The 17,430-nt window shown below is 35.7% G+C and overlaps 1 protein-coding gene across 1 annotated transcript in view; it reads right to left on the bottom strand.

Annotated features, from left to right (window-relative positions):
• LOC115429144 (collagen alpha-1(I) chain-like) overlaps window positions 1-17,430 on the bottom strand; it is a 112,138-nt gene that overhangs the window by 12,702 nt on the left and 82,006 nt on the right. Inside the window, exons 35-52 of the mRNA XM_030148391.1 lie at window positions 15,831-15,884; window positions 15,208-15,315; window positions 14,092-14,145; window positions 12,457-12,564; window positions 11,196-11,249; window positions 10,977-11,030; window positions 9,234-9,287; window positions 9,083-9,136; window positions 7,315-7,422; window positions 6,614-6,667; window positions 6,474-6,527; window positions 6,336-6,389; window positions 5,445-5,498; window positions 5,238-5,291; window positions 5,095-5,148; window positions 4,523-4,576; window positions 3,343-3,396; window positions 1,489-1,542 (exon numbers count right to left, since the gene is read on the bottom strand). Of these exons, the coding sequence (XP_030004251.1) occupies window positions 1,489-1,542; window positions 3,343-3,396; window positions 4,523-4,576; window positions 5,095-5,148; window positions 5,238-5,291; window positions 5,445-5,498; window positions 6,336-6,389; window positions 6,474-6,527; window positions 6,614-6,667; window positions 7,315-7,422; window positions 9,083-9,136; window positions 9,234-9,287; window positions 10,977-11,030; window positions 11,196-11,249; window positions 12,457-12,564; window positions 14,092-14,145; window positions 15,208-15,315; window positions 15,831-15,884 (1,134 nt within the window). The remainder of the gene's footprint in view (window positions 1-1,488; window positions 1,543-3,342; window positions 3,397-4,522; window positions 4,577-5,094; window positions 5,149-5,237; window positions 5,292-5,444; window positions 5,499-6,335; window positions 6,390-6,473; window positions 6,528-6,613; window positions 6,668-7,314; window positions 7,423-9,082; window positions 9,137-9,233; window positions 9,288-10,976; window positions 11,031-11,195; window positions 11,250-12,456; window positions 12,565-14,091; window positions 14,146-15,207; window positions 15,316-15,830; window positions 15,885-17,430) is intronic.

A 17,430-nucleotide genomic window follows, 5' to 3' on the forward strand; every position in this document is an offset into this window, starting at 1 on the left:
TATTGTTTAAGTTTTTTGAGCTGATTTAGGATCATTTTGGTGTGCTGAATCCAAAAATCACATTAATTTTGCTCAATCAGGTCAACTTTCTGAACTATGCTACATATTGGCTTTTTAACATTTTTGCTTACATTTATGGGCATTTTCACATCATATGATACAAAATTCTTTCATATTTCTTGCAATAAACGAGTTCTGAAGATTTTACTTTTGCCAATTTATGATTAATGTTTTTTTTAATATTACAGGTGAATGAAATGGCTTCGACTAGAAGATCTTGCAAAAATAAGCCTGACGTATTCTGCTACATCTGCGGTGAATACACCATTGTACCTAACAGGAATCAAGTCACAAGTTTCATAAAGTGTGCTTACCAATCTTATTTTGGTATTAAACTTGGTGACCAAGATAAAGTTTGGGTGCAGATTGTGAGAAGATCAAATTTTTCAAAATCAAATTAGCAAAAAAACCTGACCTGATTGAGAAAAACAGATGTCATTTTTGGATTTAGCGGTGCAAAATGGTCCTAATTCAGTTGAAAAAACCTAGACAACTTGCAAAAAACATTTTTTTGTAACCCAGTGTTATTCAATATTGGTGGTGCTTGCACCACAGAACATTACTGAGACCAGAGTTTTTCTAGATCACAGTCAGTTTAATAATCCCACTCTGAGTCGTCTCCTTCATTCTTGGTCTTGCACTAGTGATGCACATTTTTTTTTTTTTTTTACCTGCTTTTGTGGAATTTTTTTGACCTGCCCCGCAAATAAAGTGACATTTTTTGGACCCGCACCAACCTGAGCCGGGTCTGCTGATTTGCACATCACTACCGCTCACTGCGCTCCATGTTTAAAAGTAGAAAGATGAGAGTAACGACATGCGCTGAATGACGGCTCACGCACTGTCGGGTGATGGAAAGGAGAGAGAGAATAATACACGACTAGTCGGCTCCTCCAAAGTAACGTCAACTTGTGCCACAGACGTTGACGCATCGACAAACTGACTTTTCAGTTAATGCCCTAGTAACGTTCGTCAACATCCGTTTTTTTAATTCATGTGACTCTAGTTGTGGAAAAAGGTCTTTCCATTGCGTGATATATCATTTGCGCTACGCCCAAAAAACCACCTCTTGCCAGCGCAAAAAACTGTTAATCGAAAAATGAGAGCTTTGGCGAAATTGTCGTTTTTCCATTAGGTAAATTTTAATGCGCAAGTTATATTCACGCAATTTGAGGGTCAGTGGAAAAGCGACTACCAATAAACTCATGCAATTTCACATTAATTCTCATCATAATCCTAGACCCGACCAACTGAACCAACCCCAGATCATAACACTGCCCCCACATGCTTGTACTGTAGGCATTAGGCATGATGGGTAATCATTCCATCCCTCTGGAACAGGGTCAGTCTGGACTCATCAGACCACATGACCTTTAACCACTGAAACATAATCCAGTCTTTATTAGTAAAATTAAACTTTTGTTGTACCTGATCTCCTTTTGCTCCCACTGGACCTGGTAGACCAGCAGGACCACGGATACCCTGAAAAACCATCACAAAACAACAATAGAATGTTTTCAGGGAAGTACGCACACAATACAACATACAACACAACAAATTCTCAGTCAAGTGCTTAGAATACAGAGCTGTGGAGTTCTGCCAAAGACGCCAATGCTTTGGATTATAGAGATACTAGCGTGTTGACCCATGGGGAACCATGAATTTCTACATGTGGTAGTTTTGAGAAAAGATATTAGTCTATATTTAATAAGTACTGACTGAGTACATTCTTTAAAATTTTAATGACAATTAATATATTAATACTGATATCTAGGGACTGAAGTAAGTAAATGTGTTGTTTCTGGTTTTTTTAATTTTATTTTTTATCAACTTTTTTTTATTGGAAGTAATTTCACAGGTATGACAGTGCAATATGACAAAAACGACTTCCATTCTTTCATTTTTATTTTTGTCCCTCCCATAATCCCACTCTACCCAGAGGAAGACAATCCTTAATGTAAATCCAATATTGACAAGCAATCAGCACAGAATACATACAACAATTGTCTAATTCACAATAAATAAACAAATAAATAAATGAATAAATAAATAAGTATGTAAGTAGCTAGACTAAAACAAAACAAACAAACAGACAAAAAAACCATTTGGATAATCAGAGGCTCCGTAGTTACCATGGAAACACCATCAAAACCCCTGGAGTTGGATCTGGGTTCATATATATATATATATATATATATATATATATATATATATATATATATATATATATATATATATGAAATGAACAAAAATGTATAGAACAAACCCTGCAAAATAATAAATAATGTGACAAACTAAGCAAATAATGTATTGAAATGAAGTAAAAAATAACAAAATAAGCAACAAAATGAACAAAAACAGCAAAAGTAATGAATAAAATGAACAAAAATGAATAATAAATCAACTAAATAATGAGTAACATAAACAAAATAAACCATAAAGTGAAAACAATTTAAGGGAAAAAAAAGGTTTATAAAATGAACAAAAACAAGCAAAAATAATAATTGGTGTAAAATACAATGCTTCATCTTTTCATGGTCATGAGATATGATCCATTTGGGTGTTCAGAGGCTCTATAGTTACAATGGAAACACTGTCATCTTCTACAGCGTTGATTCCCCAGTAAAACCCATGGAGTTGGATCAATGACAGTGGATGGACACACTGGGTTTATGTTCAGTTTTTGATATATTTGATGAAAAAGTGACTTTTTCTTTCAGTTTTCTCTGTTTTTGATATTGTTATAATAAAAATAATACTCTACTAATTCATCTTCAATAAAGAAGGGTCAGTTCAAGCGTTCAGTGTCAAAGAAATCACTTTATTTGGAGCTCCATAGAAAGAGATATCACTCAGTCAAGAGACTGAGGCTATGTCTGTCACAGGTTCGCATGCACATACCCTACAGTGCACCAGTGCTTGAACCATCCCCCCTTTTGACAATTGGTCATGCCCATGGGTCAATAACCCTCAACTTTAATTTGATCTTTAATGAACATCTACATGATCAGTGAATTAAATGTGGGGAAATAGGTGACTTTCACTTAAAAATGCAAAACACAGAGGATAGTATTAGAATAAATGGTGATTAATCACTTGAGAAAGATTAAAACTAGAGGAAAATTCAGTTGGTAACTACCACAGAAGTAACATAACATGATCATATTCTTTTCAGCTGTGTTTTTGGTGTATTTGTGTTGTGACATCGCTGGCTACTGGCTCTGTTTCTGACCACAGAATGCATCTCTCCTTGTTAAAGCATCAAACGTTGACAGCTCTTACCTTACTGCCATCGGTGCCAGGTGGTCCAGGTGGTCCCATGTCTCCTTTCTCACCCTGAGGACACAAACAGTCCAGTCAAACCTTCAGCTCGGCTCTGACAGCAGGTCAACACAATGAAAGCACCAAACACCGCCGGAATAGAAAGATGCGTCTGAGCTCAAAGTACAAGAAGACAATGACACCGTAACATGCTGTAGGAATACGATTTTCATTCCTATTTATCATACCATATTGGTTATGAGCAGTGAATGTTTGGAAAATGACTACCTGGATAAGTGGAAGAAGAAAGAAGGAGCTACACAAATAGAAACAGGCTTTTATTCACCACTGTTTTGATGGTGATTAGTGATGTCCACATCTGGATTTTTTTGCTTCCGATCCTATTTTTTGGGGGATTAATTTTGCCGATACCAATCTGATACTGACTTTTTACAATGAAATTTTGATTTAAATTTGGAGTCATTATTTATAGGTTATTATACTATTATTTTACTGTAGATCCCAGGTGGGCTGAATGTGGAACCGGAACTAAAACAACACCTTTGACTCTTAATAACTTTAGTATAATTTTTGCACTTTCCAAATTCATACTGTGGGACAACTTAGAACATTATGTTTCCACTGCTGTAGCCCGTCTATGGACAGGCCTGTCCAGGTATTGTGATGTCAGAAACCAGTATTTATTCATTTTATATTCAGAAGTATTCATTTGCATGCCAGAAGTTAAATTTCAGTGTAATGTGATGATTATAACAGAGTAGTTTATTTTTTTTTCTGGGAGACCCACAAAAAAACCAACACCATGTAGCCATAGAAAGAACATGTGAGTTTATGGAAAGTTTCAGAAAACGTGGTGTACAAAAGAAGTATACGTGAGTGTACTGCCTGGGATTATGACAGTGTACTCTTCTATTTCTTAGCCAGCAGTCACAAAAAAATAAATAAAAAACCAGAAAGGATAATTCTCTTCTAAAAGAAATTCTACTATTAAAAAGTTATGAAGATCCATGTGATTGCCCATAAATGGAAGAGATAAAAAGAAAATGGGTTTAGAATAAATGAGAGCTAAGAAATGAAATGAATCAAGCCTTGTTATTATAAACTGAACCCACTCAGATCCAGGACCAGGTCCAGGTCTCTTTAGTCTGGAATATCTAGTTTTCTGTTCTTCCTCATTTACCTGTTTACCCTTTTCGCCCTGATCTCCCAGCTCTCCTCGCAGCCCCGGGATTCCCTTGGAGACAAAACAAAAACACATTTGTTACTTCAGTGAGGATGAAATCCACTTTAATAGTGCACTCTGCTCTCCAGATACGGAATAAGACAAAGCCTTAAGGAGGTCAGTGAAACCGTTTAGTTCAGGTTCCACATCCAGACCAAAAGGATCTAAAGGAAAATACTAACATAATAACCTAGAAATAATGAGCCCACATTTTCATCTTGGGTTAATGTAAAAAAAAAAATCATATTATATTATGCGTAAAAAATAAAAACAAATGCAAATGTTCCTTTGTTTTAGCGCAAAACAATTACATTAAATCATGAAAATATTTACATTTATAAATTATTCAAGCAAAAACATGTGAACTAAAAAAAGATGAACCTGGAACCTGAACTAAAACCAGTTCAACACCAATGACTGTTAATATCCTCAGTGTAATTTTTCATCCCGCTGGACCTGATTTAAAAGGTAATTTGCTAACATAAGTGAAGGGGGTGGGGGTAGGGTGGGGGGTAAATAAATGGACTTACGATGAGCCCTGGCCACCCGGGAAGGCCGACCAATCCGGTGTCTCCCTTTAGTCCCTGAACGACAAAAAACACAATGTCCCGTTGGCTCATGCATCATAATTATAGTGGATGTACCCAGAATGCACCTTCTCTTCTTCTCCCACCTTTGGTCCTCGGTCTCCACGGGTCCCTCGGACCCCTGCCTTCCCTCGTTTCCCCTGTGGACAAGTACGGCAAGAGCCATTTAATGTGTGAACATGTACGTACAAACTGACCGCCTGTTTGTCCATTTTCTGCTTTTACACATGAAAACGAAGTAGAAGTGGAGACACAGTGAGTTTAGGTGTTTTTAACGACTTTAAGGCTCCTACCCTCCGTCCAACATGACCCAGCCTCCCCGCTGATCCATCCATTCCATCATCCCCCTGAAAGAAATAGCGCAAAAGGAAAAATTCAGCAGGTCATTTCCACAGTGCAATCTGATCAACCTAGATTAGATTAGATTAGATTAGATTAGATCAGATTACATTAGATTACATTATATTAGGATAGGCTAGGATAGGAGATTAAATTAGAGTATGTTATGTTTGGTCAGATTAAATAAAGTTAGGTTAGTATGTTATGTTAGGTTAAATTAGATTACATTAGGTTAGAATAGATTAGATTAGATTAGATGTTAGGTTAGGTTAGGTTAGAGTATGTTATGTTAGGTTATATTAGATTAGGTTAGGTTAAATTAGATTAGATTAGATCAGATTACATTATATTAGGATAGGATAGGCTAGGATAGGATTGGAGATTAGATTAGAGTATGTTATATTTGGTTAGATTACATAAATTAAGTTAGGTTAGGTTAGGTTAGGTTAGGTTAGATAGAACTTTATTGGGCAGAGCCATCAGGAAATTGAGGATCCAATATCAGCACACCATCGAAAGGACAGTTTGAGAAATAGTATAAGAAAATAGTAATACAATACTTATAAAAAACTTAAAAAAAAAAAAACCAAAAACCAAAACAATAGCATAAAACAGGCAGTTGCACATTGGAAAAGTACCTGTCCACAGTCTTTAACTTGTAAAGAATAAGGAACTATTATTGTGCCAACTTCCACTTCCACTGTTTCTCCATATTTTACCTTTACTGTGTGATGTAGTACCATTTATTGTAATATTGTCAAGCAGGTTGTAGCTGTAGATAAACATTTATACAGACAGTTTTAATAATAAGTAAAGGGGACAAAGAAACATTATGAGGGTCTCACCTTGTCCCCTTTCAGACCTGGTTTCCCCTCTGGTCCTGGTCTTCCCTGTGCTCCCTGTGTAGATGAAGAATGTTTAAAGTCTACTGGTCTAAAGGCTCAGTGGGTTCTACTCTGTAGACCTGCTGTGTTGGTACTTACAGGGGCCCCTGTGGGACCTGGGGGGCCCTGAGGTCCGATTTCACCAGGAGGTCCCTAAAAAGAGGAGGAAGAGAAACAAAAACAGCCATCAGTGACGGATAAAACGGACTTATTAATGCTTGTCCTGGTTCAGTTCTTACCTCCAGGCCTGGTAGAGCAGGAGGACCCTGGATACCTGGTGGACCATCTTCACCCTGAAGGTTATTTACATTTAGGATGAAAAAGTCAACGTCAACTATCATCAAGTGTTCAGGTTTAATTAAACATACGAATATACATACATTTATAATTAAACGAATGATTTTAATTTTTATTATTTTCATTTATATCTAAATGGTAAATGGTCTTCTATAGACTCTGAATAAAGACACTGTGTTCAATGTGTCGATCCTAGTGGTTTTATCTATCTATCTATCTATCTATCTATCTATCTATCTAATTTTATTTATATTTATTATTTTTATTTTTTATTTCTGTTATTACATTTCTTATTTATTATCAATGAACTGTACAAATTGGAAAAATACAGATAAAAATAATGAAAAAACATCTAAACTTGACCAAAGCACGGCAAAACACACTAGTAGAACACTCCAACCCAGCACTATCACTATTATATACAATTATTTACAAGAATTTACAGCTAAAATGGTGCTAAAAATAATAATAGTCTCTCACTGATTGGACTGACCCCTCAGGCAGTGCAGGCCTTTACCATAACCTCAGCTTTCAGACACTATCATTTTGTCAATAGCACAAACGGTTCAGGTGTGAAAGCAGAAATGTGGTGCTGGAGACACAACCATCTTAAAAGGGTTAATATAGAGGAGGTGTGGTTTACCTGTTCCCCAGGTGGGCCCGGGGGTCCTGGTTCCCCTTTCAGTCCCTGTGGTCCTGGTTCCCCTTTAGCTCCCTGGTCTCCCTGAGGTCCAGACTGACCTACTGGACCCTGATGAGGCCAGACAAGGACATTAAATCCATGTTATTTAGTTGTTTTGTTTCCACTTGAAAATGTATTTTTCTGTGAATATTTTTGTGGTGAGTTCTTTTAAAGGTGCAGTCTGTAGGAATTCTGTTCTCAGTAATTCTAAAATGGCCTTGACTGTCACCACACATTAAGGAATCCTGTTCATTTCAAATACTGATCTCACTGACAGTAGTAGTCCAGACAGAATATGTGCATTTGAAAAGCTCAGTGTCAGCCCCCAAATGTTGTTTATGTTGTCATTATATGTTTTGGTCTGAGGCTCCGCCCATCACCTGTCTGCCAATCACAGAGTCAGTAGCCTTTGTTCATCCAGGTTGGCAGTTCCACTGAGCTGCAGCTGGAACATTTCTGATCACAAACGTCTGACGTTAATAAACTTAAAAGGACTCTTATTATTCCCAAACACGTTGTGACAAAGTGAGAAACAAAACAAGGAGATGTAGGAGATGATTTAGAAACATGGAGACAGATGAAAGAAGAGAAGAATTTGAAGACCGACGCCGGCGCTGCCTTAGTCTGACCACCGTAAGAACCACTGAGAGCCGGGGCCGCAGCCTCTTCACCCAGTCCCAGACCATCGGTGTCTTCTCCTGGGGCCGGACTGTGGTCTCTTCTCCTGGCCCTGGTGAAGACACTGCCGGTCAGGGACTGGTGAACAGACCGGGTACTGGTGTAGGACTTGTCTCTGTCCATGGTAGCTCCTTGTAGTTCAGTGTTTTCTGTGGAAGTGACCTCTTCATGTAGTAGTGTGTAATCCGAAAGGGGGGGGGTCCGTAGTCCGGCGTCTGTGGTATCTGTGCCACTTGTACTTTGCGGAAGTAAAAGTGAAACTTAAGGCTCATTTCCCTTTTCCTTATCTCCTGAATCTTCGCAAACTTTCATTTGCGTGGGCAGAACGTTTGTCCTGTTCTATTATATATTAGACTGATGTAGAATAAGTCTGGTGAGGATTTGTTTGTATGAAATTTATGGTGTGATGGCGAGGATTAGTGGAAACACTAGTAGTAGACGCTCATGCTGGATCTGGCACCCCCTAGTCTGGGGGGTGGGCAGAGGATACCACGCTCTACTGCATTTTGAATGTGATTGCAGTACCAGTTTTGGCCACAATCCTACATACGACACCTTTAACTTTCACTGCAAATTAGAAAAATCTATTAGTGCAGTTTTTGCGTATTTTATTTCAAAATTAATGTGATTTAATTCAGTGGAGTTCATATTCCATCTTATATTCCATCTATGTATTTGAAGTTTTGTAATTTCATCTTGATTTTATCTAATTAAATGTTTCAGTCTTAACTCATATTAACCCTTCGATGCATAAGTGACTCAAAAATGACCTGTTGAGGTTGTGTTTTTGTAATATCTTTGTAATGTAAAGAAAAGTTACCATTCCATACATTTACATTTATTATTGACAATTTGCCACTTAAATTGTTAACTTACCTTTTATAGATTTGATTAAATTCAGGTCCCGTTGGAATGAGATAATCAATATTAAAATACCTGCCATCTGTTACATAAACTATCTGTTTCCATGAATGCTGTTGGTGTTGTTGGGCTGGAAAGGCGGTTGTATCGTAGCTAAAACTAACATATTCCCGGTGCATTAGACACTTACATGTGGTCCCAGTTTCCCTGTTTCTCCTCTTGCACCTCGTGCTCCAGTGTTTCCCTGTTAGATTTAGAGCAGATTTAGCCGCTAAGATCTGCATCTATGTATTCTGTGCATTGCCATATTTAATACGATATGTGGAATAATCAGAGTTCACCTGAAGGCCTCCTAACCCAGGTGGTCCGGTGATGCCCGCAGACCCAGACTCCCCCTGAAGACACGGACAAAAAAAGCATTCAGCCCCGATTTCATCAACACGTCGTCTGATTTAACTGATATGATTCAAGCAGTGCATTGTGGGTAATGTGCTGGATATGTTAGATGAAGTGCAGTAGGCAGGGGTCCTCAATCAGTGGATTTGTGAGAGACAGCACTGATCAGACCTATTTTTGTCCACAGTGAAGCACATATCCAATCAGTAAAGCCCACACTCATGACATTAATGAGAGGAAATCACTGAAAACCTCAAGACATACACGGATAATCTGAAGTTAACCATGAAAGCAAAACTGGTTGGAGCGAAGGAAAGCGCCAACAGCAAAAACATGATGATATGTAATTAAAAATCAGGATTATTCCACTAAATATTGAATGTATATATTTGCCATGTGTATATTTTAGCATCTATGTTAGCATTCCTCTGTGTTAGCATGTTATGCTAACATCTGAACATGTCTTTGTTATTGGTGTGTAATATATATATATATATATATATATATATATATATATATATATATATATATATATATATATATATATATATGTATATATATAGATATAGATATAGATAGATAGATAGATAGATAGATAGATAGATAGATATGTTACATAAATACACATATTTAGCACATGTAGTCAAAGTATATGTTGTATATTCTGTTCTTTGATGTCTTATTGTCCATTAATTTTAATTTTATTCCACTAAATAAATAAATAATAAATAGAATTCAGAATTTATTAAAACATCAATTTAAACCAGCAGTATTGATGTTTTTTAGCAGCATTATTGGAAGAAATACATAGTTACTTTTATAATAATAATAATAATAATAATAATAATAATAATAATAATAATAATAATAATACTTTTTTTTTATTCCACTAAATACTGAATTCAGAATTTATTAAAACATCAATTTCAACCAGTAGAGTTGATTTTTTTAGCAGCATTATTGGAAGAAATCCCATAGTTACTTTTATAATAATAATAATAATAATAATAATAATAATAATAATAATAATAATAATAATGATAATAATAATAATAAATTTTTATTTTATTCCTCTAAATACTGAATTCAGAATCTATCAAAACATCAATTTAAACCAGCAGAGTTGACTTTTTTTAGCAGCATTATTGGAAGAAATCCCATAGTTACTTTTATAATAATAATAATAATAATAATAATAATAATGATAATAATAATAATACATTTTTATTTTATTCCTCTAAATACGGAATTCAGAATCTATCAAAACATCAATTTAAACCAGCAGAGTTGACTTTTTTTAGCAGCATTATTGGAAGAAATCCCATAGTTACTATAATAATAATAATAATAATAATAATAATAATAATAATAATAATAACAATAACAATGAATAAAGAATGTAACTACAAGTAACTGTTGCCTTGAATGCTATGAATGGATATATGAATGAATATTTTATTCTTTTGGGAAAAAAATATTCTAAAAATGTACAAAATATCAAATATAAGAATAGAAAATCTAAAAATAACAATACAGTCGCCAGGAAAATCAACACCCAAAGCACCTTATCAACAGAACACAACCAAAATAAAAAAGGGTTTATGTATCCTGTTCCAACCCTCGTTTACTGTGAGGTTTTCAGTGTGTGACACGTGTGTTTCATCATGAAACTGAATAAATAATATTACCTTCTGTCCTTGAGGTCCATCTGGTCCTGGGGGTCCATGAGGTCCTGTGATCCCCTGAAGAGACACACCACATTAAGCATTTACGCACTCCACACACACACACTCAGTGACAGAAAACTACCACCATGTGTCAGCTGGATCAGTGAACGTCTGTTGTAACGGAGACATCGTCAGTAACAGTTCATTTAAAGGCGTTGGTGTGTTGAGGTCTGAACTCACCTGTAACCCTGGTAGACCTGCAGGACCCACCTCACCCATCAGCCCAGGTTCACCCTGTTCAACAGCAGAACACACACCTGAGTGCACCTGCATCCACCTGCCGCTTCAGTGGCTTCATCCATTTACAACCAGATCTGTCCGTTTTTGGATCATAAACACTTCAATAAAAATGAATAACTGAGACCTAATCATATGTAGAATATACAAAACATGGACTGTGCAGTTTAAATTGTGCAATGTTGGTTTGTTTGTTTGTTGTCAGTTTATTTTTAAACTAGACTAAAATAACTAAACTAAACTAAACTAAACTAAACTAAACTAAACTAAACTAAACTATTCATGGGCCTATTATTTCCTGAGGTTTATATACATCTACCTGATGAATAGGGCTGTGTATTGGCAAGAATCTGGCAATAAGATACAAATCACAATACTAGGATCACGATACGATATATTACGATATATCATGATACTGTTAAAAAGGCTTTTTTTTGGTTTTGTTTCTTGTTTTAAAAAAAGATTATTTCCTAGAAGAATTAATTTACACCAGATATTTGCACAAATACTAAATACATTTTATTTGATCAGAACAGAATCTAATGCTACTGTAGATCACCAAACCTTCCTGTGTAAAAACTTAAACCTTAAAATATGTTTTACAGACAATACAGTTTAAGATCCTGTTCAAATGTTCATATTCTATTAGTTCATAACTAACATCATAACATTATTTTTGTCTCAACAAAGGAACTAACATCTGCCTCTCAGACAGTAAAAAGTGCTTTTAGGATGCTTCAAATAACCATTATTTATTAAAACAGTGTTAAATAATAATAAATAGAAGATAAACAAAAAAGAAAAGCTAAAAACAAAACAAACTCTGCCATATCTACATTTGAATAAACACCTAAAAATATTGATACAGTACTCTTTAATATCAATACAGGACCGTGAAATGAAATATAGCAATATATTGCAAAGCTGATATTTTCTTACACTTACTGATGAGCCAGTTTTTGGAAACAGTTATTGAACCCATTCTTGGATGTTTTTAGTTTGACTAGTTAACACACGTGTCCTAAACTGTGACCAGATACCAGTTTAAGGTCCACATGTTTCACCGTCACCTTTTGGAAGCTGTTGAGCTGTAGTTCAACAGCACATGACGTAGAGTGAGTCCAAACTGAGCTGAGATACTAAAGCTTCCAAACCTGAACCTCAAACTGTGCTGAACAGTTGTGTACCAGCTACAGATGTTTACCATGAGTCCCATGTGACCCTTCTCTCCCTTCGGGCCCCTCTCTCCGTTTCCTCCCAGGGGTCCCCACGGCCCCTCTCGTCCAGACAAACCGGGGGGTCCCACCTCCCCCTGGAACCACAACAGCCATCGTATTAGAAACATGAACCAGCAGAGGGTTGAGTCAGTCTGTAGAACATACCTAGGCCTTTCTAATCAAATTAAATGAGCTCTGTTGGTAAATTAACCCATAAAGACCCAAACGTCCACTACTGACTAAAACCATCTACTGATCTACACTGTTTAATACCTGTTGATCAATTAACCCTATCAATACATGTAAATAATTGGTGTGAAATACAGTTCTTCATCTTTTCATGGTCATCAGATATGACCCATTTGGACGTTCAGAGGCTCTGTAGTTACCGTGGAAACACTGTCATCTACTACGGCATTGATTCACCAGTAAAACCCATGGAGTTGGATCAATGACAGTGGACGGACACCCTTACTTTTTGGATTATACATATATTAAATAGTAAATAAAATGAACATAAATTATTACAAAAAATTTGAAATAATGAATATCAATAAAAATAAGCAAAAATTGTCTGAAATTAAGAAAAACAAGAATAAACTAGGCAAAAAAATTAACAAAAACAGCCAAAGTAATCAATAAAATGAACAAAATTAATACGAAAATTAAGCAACAAGAACGAAATAAGCCACAAACTGAATAAAATTGAAGAAAAAATAATGAAACCATGTAGTTTGACAAATGACAGTGGATGGACACACTGGGTTTATGTTCAATTAATGAGAGATTTGACTGAAAAAGTCATTTTTCATTCTGTTTTCTGTGTTCTGATATAAAAATCTTGGAACGTGGAATTTAATCTGAGCTTTAATGAACGTCTACATGATCAGTGAATTAAATGTAAGAAAACAGAAATGCAAAATACAAAGGATAATATGAGAATAAATGGTGATTAATCACTGAGGAAAGGTGGAAAAACATGGAAAAAAATGGGTAAAAAAAAATTACAGTGGAAACACCGTCATCTTCTACAACACTGATTCACCAGTAAAACCCATGGAGTTGGATCAATGACAGTGGATGGACACACTGGGTTTATATAATATTAATAAATAAAATGAACAAAAACGTGTGAAACAAACCTGGCAAAATAATAAATAATGTGACAAAATAAGCAAAAAATGTACTAAAATGAAGTAAAAAAGAACAAAATAAGCAACAAAATGAACAAAATGAATGATAAATCAACTAAATAATAAGTAACAGGAACAAAATAAATCACAAAGTGAAAAAAATGAAAGAAAAAGAAAGGTTAACCATCTATCTTTACTGGAAAAAGTCCATTTCTCTTCAGTTTTCTTTGTTTCGGATATAAAAACCCTAAACTTTAATCTGAGCTTTGATGAACATCTACATGATCAGTGAATTAAATATAAGAAAATACTTGATTTTGACTGAAAATTCACAAAATACAAAATACCATTTACGACAAAAAATGATGATAAATCCCTTTAGAAGGGTTAAATACAGAGAAAAATTCATTTGGGATCTACCACAAAGTTCACACTGGGTCTTTATGGGTTAACATGGAATTAACCCATTAACACTTTAATTAAGTTCACCTTCTCTCCTTTAGGTCCTGGATCTCCAACGTCACCTGGAACCCCAACGTCACCCTGAACAAAACATTTCACATGTAAGTACTTGGTCCAGGTTATTGGACGTAAAAATATAAGACCAGATGAGGACAGTTTATTTTAATTTACACCTTTAACCCTTTCATGCATGAATTATGAGAACCTTAGTCAAGATTCTTTTCCTGAATGTTTTTATTCCTCTTTAGGCATGACATTTTTATGAACCTATTTTTCATGGAGTTACATAAATGTCCACTGAGCTGGACACCAAGAGTTTAACTTCAGAAGCAAAGAAACATGTATTTAACAAACCAATATCAGAAAATGAGGAAAACTATGAAATAAAAACATTTTTAATGTGGCTAATCTGATGTTTTCTCACATTTTAACATGTTCTAATACCACTTGTTTCTCACTTTATGAAGATAATATAAAAAAAAACAAAAAAAACTTTTGTTTTAATAATAAAAAAAAGTGTTAGTTCCAAAGTGTTGATTTCCACTAAAACATGTCAGTGCATGTTAATGCTTTTGGCAGCGAGTAAAAAGACTATCAGTAGAAAATGTTTAAAGTCTGAAACACCCACATCGGAAGATTGGATCGACATCGTACAGAACATTTACATTCTGGAGAAGCTGACACTTTGTTTTAAGGGTCAAAGGGAATCTTTGTGTTAATTTAGTTGCTTAAATTCTTGGTTTAAATCACATTGGTTTCACACAGTTAGTATTTTGTGTCCAGTTATGATTATTTGTTTTTTATGTCATTTTGACTAAATTAATAGTTTGGTTTAATTTCTTAGTGTAATGCCTCCTCCTAGTGTTTGATTTGGGTTAGTCCACTTCTATTTCAGCCCACTTTGGTTCATTGTCTGCTTAGGTCAGTTTTTGTTCTGTTGCAGTTTGGTTTAGTTGACCTCAGTTGGGCCCATCTTTGTTCTTTTTGTTAATTGACATTTTTTTGGAGCTTATGTTAACATTTTTCTAACTTTATTAAATTATCATTTTTCCTAATTTGACCACCTTTGTCCTGGTCCTAATGTTTGGTCCTCTACAGGCTGGGTGTGATTTTCAGTATGAGATTTAAAGGAAAAACACCGACCTCTTTACCAAAATGTCCAGGACGTCCCTGTTGTCCTTTGAGGCCTTCCTGTCCCCTCTCTCCTGGGGTCCCTGGAGGACCAGGTTTCCCACAAGGCCCTAGGTCCCCCTACCAAACAAACCAGCAGAAAAAGTCACTTTTTTTTAAAAAAATTGTATCTTTATTTGGAATGGTCATGAAATTTTCACCAGCATATCAACAGTGGTAGGAAAAAAAAAGTCATTCCTTTTTTTTTTTTTAGAGTCCAGGAGATGCACTTCACCAGCCACATGGGGCTCATATACTCACTTAAAAAAAACAAAAACAAAAACAGTGGGGATTTTTCAAATTTCAAAAATTCATAAAAAATTCAAAAATCAATATTTTCCAAATCTTTTACCAAACTTGGTAGATCTTACCCCAAAGATGTTCCACAACAAATATGAAGTCATTCTGACAGATGGTTTCGGAGAAGAAAATATTTGAAAAATTGATAATGGACAATGGATGGACGTGATGCCAATAGTCCATCAGACCTTCAGCCGTTGGACAATTAAAAACTATCTCTGTCTATCTGAGTTCATTTTCTGTTGGAACAAATGGTGATGCAGAGACTCATGAATGCTGCTGGTGCGTTCACTGACCTGCTCTCCTTTCGGACCAGGCGGGCCCTCCAAACCTGTTTGACCGGGGAGACCCTAAGAAAGAGAAAACCATGAATGATCACCAACAGTGAAAGGATAGTTTTCATTAACCGTTAAAGACCCAGAACGATTTTCTGTGGGGACGTCCAAATGAATTTTTGTCTACATTTAACAACTAGAAAAGCACTCTGAGAGCGCAGACCTCCGCCAAGGCAGATCAGCCCCCATTCACCACCAAAAATGTAATCCTTTGTTCCTTGTGCCACTATCAACATTTCCTGAAAATTTAATGAAAATCCATCCATAACTTTTTGAGTTACCTTGCTAACAGACAGATGAACAAACAGACAAACCCTGATGAAAACATAAACTCTGTCGTTACACTTGGCGGAGGTAATTACCAAGTGATTTATCACCATATATTATCATGTCTTTTGGCTTTTTGCAGTGAAAATCAGGCATTTAAGTTTATTTAATTCATAGATGGTGTAGATGTTCATAAAAGCTCAGAGTAAATTCAGAGGTTTCGTATTAAACTTGTTTTCTGTGTTTTCATACTGTGATATTCTGTATTACCTCAGGTTCAAAACACACACATCTTTTCTTTAAATAAATTTAAGAAGTTTAACTTTTTTTCAGTTTGGGTCGTGGCTTGTCAGTGTGGGGTGGTAGTGGGTCCCGAAGCTGGATCAGTTGAGAACCACTTATTTATAGGTTATTATGTTATTATTTTACTGTTCTGATCCACTTTAGATCATATTGGGCTGAATGTGGAACCTGGACTAAAATGAGTTTGACACCCCTGGTTTAAACGTTCTCCTTAGGGGTGTGCGATACGACAATATTAGATCATGAAGGATTAAAATGTATCGACGATCCGACAAAGCAGAGAGATTGTGGAACCGGGGGGTTTATAAGGGGGTGCGTTCCGTGCCGCACAAACCTCACAATGAGTACACATAGTGAAAGTGACTTAAAATGGCAGGGTAAGTCTGTCATAACTTCAGACTTGGCCCCCACAGAATCGGACATACGTGATTCTATGGATGTCCGCGCACATCACCCTGTTTTAAATGTGAAATTGGTACGCTCAACTGAAACCTCCAACATCCACAGACAGTGCATACGGTGTACACGCCGCTCACATGTGCACAGTATGTCCGACTTTGTAGAAGCCTTTAAAGGCTCCTCTGTTGTACAGGTAATTTTCCTTTAACCACGTGAGTCCTCCACGTCCTCCACATACAGGTCTGTCGTATTATACTCTCAGAATAACGAATGTCAACATTACAAACCTGTTCAATCAGCTGAAGAGACAGCATCCAAACAGTATGTTCTGTATTATTTTACTTTTTTTTTTTTTTTTTTTTTACTTTTCATGTTTATTTAAAGCTACTTCTAAAACCAAGTGCAGTTTAGTTTTTATGTTCAAGAGTGCACTTAATCAGAGTGTTGTTGTTCACATTTTAGTATGTTTATGTTCTTGGCACATGCTGGCAAAATTGCATAAACAATATTAAAAATGTTCTGGAAGGTTCTTTGGGCTAAATTATTTTTTTTTCTTTTAGGGCTATGTTTTACTGAGGGAAACTGTTGTAAT

This window comes from Sphaeramia orbicularis, chromosome 12, assembly GCF_902148855.1.
Source record: "Sphaeramia orbicularis chromosome 12, fSphaOr1.1, whole genome shotgun sequence".
Classification (NCBI taxonomy): Eukaryota; Metazoa; Chordata; class Actinopteri; order Kurtiformes; family Apogonidae; genus Sphaeramia; species Sphaeramia orbicularis.